Below are 6,256 nucleotides of genomic sequence, written 5' to 3'. Positions count from 1 at the left end.
AATCAGTTAAAAGTAAGTTAAATTGAGTATTTGCAGAATATTCGCATAGGTGTGAATATATGTAGGGATTTTATTTATTATTTATTTTTTTTTATTTCTTAAAGGGGTATGTAGGGATTTTCAAGTTAGAAGTACAAATCTTGAATGAACGCTGTACCCAGGATAAGATCCAGTATATTTAGAGACTGTGTTAGTTAAGCATATGAGCTGAATTTAGAGAGCGCTTCAATGACACGTGAAGGCATTCTGCTTTGTGCAGCAGACCACAACTGTAATAAAATGCTGTGACTTGCAGCACACAGTAATTGAATTCACCGTCGTTACATGGTCTGAAATGAGCTGAGCATTGTAACGTAGTGTTAGGCTGCAATTCAAAGATAAGTGATGTGTTCTTTTGCAGAGTCCTGTTGACTTTGGCCTTCAGTCGGGCATAATTAAATTTTGATAAACACTGACAGAAGAAGATATTTCTACACTGCAAGCACTAGGTGTTGTGCTCAGACACCCAGACATTCATCCCTCTATCTATCTATCTATCTATCTATCTATCTATCTATCTATCTATCTATCTATCTATCTATCTATCTATCTATCTATCTATCTATCTATCTATCTATCTATCTGTCTGTCTGTCTGTCTGTCTGTCTGTCTGTCTGTCTGTCTGTCTGTCCGTCCGTCCGTCCGTCCGTCCGTCCGTCCGTCCGTCCGTCCGTCCGTCCGTCCGTCCGTCCGTCCGTCCGTCTATCTATCTATCTATCTATCTATCTATCTATCTATCTATCTATCTATCTATCTATCTATCTATCTATCTATCTATCTATCTATCTATCTATCTATCTATCCATCCATCTAGACAAATCTGTTGCACACAAGTTGCCAAAAGTGTATTTATGATGAATTTTAATCAATCTGAGACCCAACTATTTACAGCTTGGTAATAGAGTGTCTATAAGATAAAATTTATGTGTCCATGCCCCTGAAAGCAGAGCGTGTAATCGGACACTGCCAGCAGGATGAAGAAACTTGTTGCCCCGTGTGTCAGGGGAAATCATTAGTCGTCCAGCTAATACCAAATGGAAAATAGCACAGAAATGCGATTATGGTGGGAAGCAACTAAATCCATTCTGTTACATGCATGTATAGAGAGGCGCAGTAATTTCCTTATTCAGCTGAGTGATGTTCAGAGGAAATTAGATATTAGTTGCAATCTCACCAGGCATTGACTGATTGATCTGTTTGCTCTTCCATCTAATTAGTTTGTGTCATTTTGATGCAGCATGTTGCAAGCGGATGGAAACAAGTCGGTTTAAATTGGCGTTTCAGTTAACATAAATAAATTAATGTTTGCATTATAACAGGATAATATCACTTGTAGCTATTATAAATCATATACAACTGTGACCGCAAAGTACTTAAAGCGTCATTGTTTAAGATATTTAGACATAACAAATAAGGGTGTGTATTGGCAAGAATTTGGCGATATGATACAAATCACAATACTAGGACCATGGTACGATATAGCACGATATATCACGATACTGTTAAAAAGAGTTTTTTTTTTTTAAGATAATTTCCTGGAAGAATTGAATTACACCAGAAATACGCACAAATACTAAACACATTTTTATTTGATCAGAACAGGATCTAATGTTTTATCACAAAATGTTCCTGTGTTCAAACTTAAATTATGTTTTTTACAGACATTACAGTTTAAGATCCTGTTCAAATGTTCATATTCTATTAGTTCAGAACTAACATCAGAACATTATTTTAGTTCAATCCCAACTAAGGAACTAGCATTATTTAATAAAAGAGTGTTAAATAATAACAAATAAAATATAAACAATAAAGAAAAACAAAAAAACAAAAATGAACCTCCACAATATCTGCATTTGAATAAATACCTAAAATATTGATACAGTACTGTTTAATATCGATACAGTATTGTGAAATGAAATATTGCAATATATTGCAGAACTGATATTTTCTTACACCCCTAATAACAAAGTGATATGAATTGAGGTTAAACAAGCTTAATACAGTTCTATCATGGTATTGCAGTGATTTAAAGAGTTTTCTACATAAAAGACTTTTCATAGTGTATTTGTCACATAATACACAGACTTTGAGACTGTATTGATTGATGTCTTTTATTGCTGCAAATAACATTGCTCTGGCTCTCATATAATAAAATAACATCAATACAAATTTTCCGGTATATATTCCTATTTGGACTTAAACTAAACTCATTCAGGAGCTTATTGTAGCGCTATCAAGCCAGAATCATAAAATGTATGCTATTGTGATATGAAATGCATCTGTTATGTGCTTAAAGTGTAATTATAACATGCTATTTCAGTTTTTTTGTACTCTGTGAAACAACACTATTAGCTACTCCCCAGAGGTATTAGGGATGCTGCGGCTATCATCATCATTATGGCTGTTATTACATGCCTCTTTAAATTTTTTCCCCTCCTACAATGCGGAGCTTGACTGCAGTGATGTTTGTGACAACTGGAAAAGGCGTAGCTCCAGTCAGCCGCTGTATCTGCGTGAAGGCGATAGGGGAGTCAAGCTGAGCTCAGGCTCCCCGGCACGATCCTGAGGGGAACGTTAAAGCAGCCAAGCAGTTCACAATAGCTACCCAACAAGGTGAGGGAGATTGGAAGACATCTATCAGAGCAGCTGGGATGGTTGTCAAGTTACTCGGACCTATTTCCCAAGAGAGAGCAGACACAGGAAAGACATTTATGAACTAGAGAAACAAATGATGACAGCGACTAAAGCAAGCTTCTATGGAAGAGGAGGCTGATGTCCATAAATCTCTGTTGAAACTCCAATTAAATGGCAAGAAAAACCATCAAACAAAGTGCTTCGATTAATTTATGAATCATACAGAGTCCAAGGAAAATTGATTTAGACTGTGGAGGAAGGGACGGATACCAGAAACTTTAATTAGACAAAGCCTGTAATGTCCTATGTCCTTGTTTTTGTACTAATGTCCAAAGCTTTGAAATCAATATTTTGTATTCAAGATACATATCCTGTTATAGAGGTTATGTTCATAATTCAAGTCATGAATCAATGAGCCTCCAGCAGTCTTTTCAGAGTCACAGATGACTTGCCATTTGTTAAAAAAATTAATAGAATCTCACTCTTTGTTCAGTTTTGAATATGGACTATACTTTCATTCATGCCGCTGTCAACCAGGACACCACGGCCACTTTGCAAATGATTATGAATTGAACTTGATTTGACTAATGGTTGCAAATGGAAGATGCACAACAGCGTTCAAAAGAATCCGCGTGGCTGTTTTGAGCCGTACTTTAGTGCTGCTTTGAAGTCATACCCCTGTGAAGATGACCCATTTCCCAGAAATACAGCCTGGCTCCAGCAGAGAGATAGTTTGAGCTGTCACAGTGAGGGGCTGAAGGGTGTTCGCCTGTGGCATTCATGCCAAAGATGGCAGGGACTTTTAACACTTTGCTCTAGAGCCAGTCTCCGCTCTCCACCAAATATAAGCCAATATTCTGCATTTACGAGACAGCTGCATTGCTTTGGCCTCTGTGAGCATTTCAAGCATGAAATCACTTGCTGTGTGTCTGGGTGTGGACTGACTATAAAAGTATATGATGGAGGTGGAAAACTGCATAAATTGGGATGGGGAGGTAGTTCATGGTTGAAGTTATGACTTTTAGATGCATTGAAATGGCTTAAATATTCTGCATGAGTGTAAAACCTAACAGTAAATATGTGTTTTATTTAGCTGTAGGACTTAAACATTTGCATGTGGCTATTTGATGGAGGTGGAAAACTGCATAAATTGGGATGGGAGGTAGTTTGGTTGAAGTTCTTACTTTAAGATGCATTGAAATGGCTTAAATATTCTGCAAGAGTGTAAAACCTAACAGTAAATATGTGTTTTATTTAGCTGCAGGACTTAAACACTTGCATGTGGCTATTTTTATAGGTGCATTGATATCATCTGTGCACATAAATACAAATCACAGTATTTTGGAGTAACATCTGCAGGTGTGTGGTCAGCCTGTCCTAATGTTTTGCGCCACGGAGAGGCAGTCGAGCTCCGTCCTGGGACCATCCACACAGTCTTATAGGAGACAATGTCATGGCCTCTTTTATGAAATCATAAATGAGCATGATTGATGGTGTTTCAATGTTGCAAATAAACGTAAGTGAATTTCCTTGAGTGTTTTCCTGCTGTGTGTCTGTGCGCATAAAGGACGCGGTGGAGATGCGCTATGACAGCAGCTCTACAGTAAAGCTGTTCTCAGTGTTGGTCACTTCTCATGCAGAGCGCGTCTGAAGAGAGAGTACCGGCGGGCTCTCTGCGTCCTTCACACTCTTCATACGTGAGGACGCAAAAAAAAAAAAAAAAAAAGCCAAAAAAAAAAAAAGCTTACACACACATACACACATACACAGAACGGAAAGTGGTGAAACATTATCTTACGCGCTTTTGTTTTGCGGACAATCCCTCGGAGTCTGGAGGGGGGAAGATCGATTATCTGATCGGAAACTCAGCGCATCCGTCTGCTATCTCGCTGCAAGGAGGCATCAGGAAACTGAAGAGGGGAGACAACGTGTTGTGAATACAGAAGAGAGCAACTATTGACACCTACAGCCCACCAATGTGCTGTGCGCCTGGACAAAGCTGAACGCACACCGCTGCGAAGGATCTACCTTTCCATCACCTCCGACTGTGACTCATCCTCCATCCATACATGCTTTTATTTATTTTTTATTATTTTTTTTTAACTAACTAAGTATCTCCTCATCTTTCTTCTCCATCCCAGTGGGGACAAACTGGCCACCTGCCATCGGTCTGCCACGAAGCGCACAAAAAACCAAACGCTCTAAAAACAAACCCGTTTGTGGTTCTGACATGTTCTAAGTTCTATCTGGACTGGATCTATTATGGCTTCGTTGTATCAGAGATTCACCGGGAAGATCAATACGACCAATTCCTTCCCGCACCCACCTGAGGCCAGCCACCTTCTCGGTGGACAGGTTGCAGACGAGGAGAACGCAGCGAAGACCCCTCAGCCCCTCGTCGATGGCAGACCTCACGTGCAATACCGCAAAAAATGCGTGCGGGAGGACGAGGATGTAAGACACTTCTCCTTTATTTACCATAATCCCCCTCTTATATGTCATACTGTGTGTATTCTATTTACACTATAACCCTTCAGAGCAAACAAACACAAACAGGCCACATCTTTTACTCACTGTTTTTACTTTTACAGGCTTGGTTTTTATGACCCATGTTTGGATTTGTGTCTATAGTTGCATAGCACACACACACACACACACACACACATATACACACACATATCTCCAGCTACCTTAATAGTCTGTTTGATAAACACAGACATGGCCTGCTGAAAGATGTTGAAATCCTTACGTGATGTGATTCTCTGTAGTTTTTGGTGTCTGTGCGCAGAGAGAGCCTGTGAGTTTCTTTGATCACCAACTGGAGCTTGATATAAATGTAAAGTGTGATGTTAGCCATGAGGTTTTGGAATTGCATTTTTAAGTATTGACTCTGCTGCTTGCTGTCATCTTGGCAACTATTGGAGCCAGAAAAATTTGATTTGTTCAAAGGGGAAGAAGCCTTTTGTGATGGTTTGGATTTATACATGCACCCCTCATATTTTTTTTTCTTTTAGTTATGTAGATATTTTCTGATTTTTGCCTTCAGTCAGGTATGATTCAAAACTGAAATCTATTGACTGTAATTGCACATTTGCATCTTTTCAGGCAAAGATGCAAAACCTAAAAAATCTAGACCCTTATATAAAGAAACTTGCAATTCATGACAGCTGCTTTCCTTAAAAATCTGACTTTTTTTTGCACATATATGTCAGTGGAATTTGTTGTCGTTTGTAGATAACATCCTTGGCCCAGTGTGTTTAACTGGCTGCCAACACTGCTATGTTCCCCTGAATTATTGATGCCTGTCACATTGAGAATTGAGAGATGAGGTTGGCAACAGGCTGAGCGGTGACATTACACGGCCTGTCAACAACAACAACAACAACAACACACTGGATGGACACAGGGTGAAGGTAGTTTGTCCGAATCATCATAAAACCCCTTCCTGCTTCTGTAAAAATCTATATGTTCATTAAGTTTATGTTCGTTGCTGGAAAATTGGAAATCATGGTCATGAGTGTGACCGGGAGCTGTTATTTTACTGCTGGATTTTCATTCTATTTATTAGGTTTGGACTGTTAAC

At 39.0% G+C, this 6,256-nt stretch overlaps 1 protein-coding gene across 2 annotated transcripts in view; it reads left to right on the top strand.

Annotated features, from left to right (window-relative positions):
• dpp6b (dipeptidyl-peptidase 6b) overlaps nt 1-6,256 on the top strand; it is a 135,185-nt gene that overhangs the window by 12,988 nt on the left and 115,941 nt on the right. The window contains exon 1 of one of the 2 annotated variants that reach the window (XM_030161234.1): nt 4,416-5,127. The exons of the other annotated variant lie outside the window; for it this stretch is intronic. Within the exon in view, the coding sequence (XP_030017094.1) occupies nt 4,936-5,127 (192 nt within the window). The 5' untranslated portion in view covers nt 4,416-4,935. Of the gene's footprint in view, nt 1-4,415; nt 5,128-6,256 lie in introns of those variants that run through there. 2 annotated transcript variants of the gene reach the window in all.

Source organism: Sphaeramia orbicularis, chromosome 17 (assembly GCF_902148855.1).
Source record: "Sphaeramia orbicularis chromosome 17, fSphaOr1.1, whole genome shotgun sequence".
In the NCBI taxonomy this organism is placed as follows: Eukaryota; Metazoa; Chordata; class Actinopteri; order Kurtiformes; family Apogonidae; genus Sphaeramia; species Sphaeramia orbicularis.
This window is presented reverse-complemented; position numbering and strand designations above follow the sequence as displayed.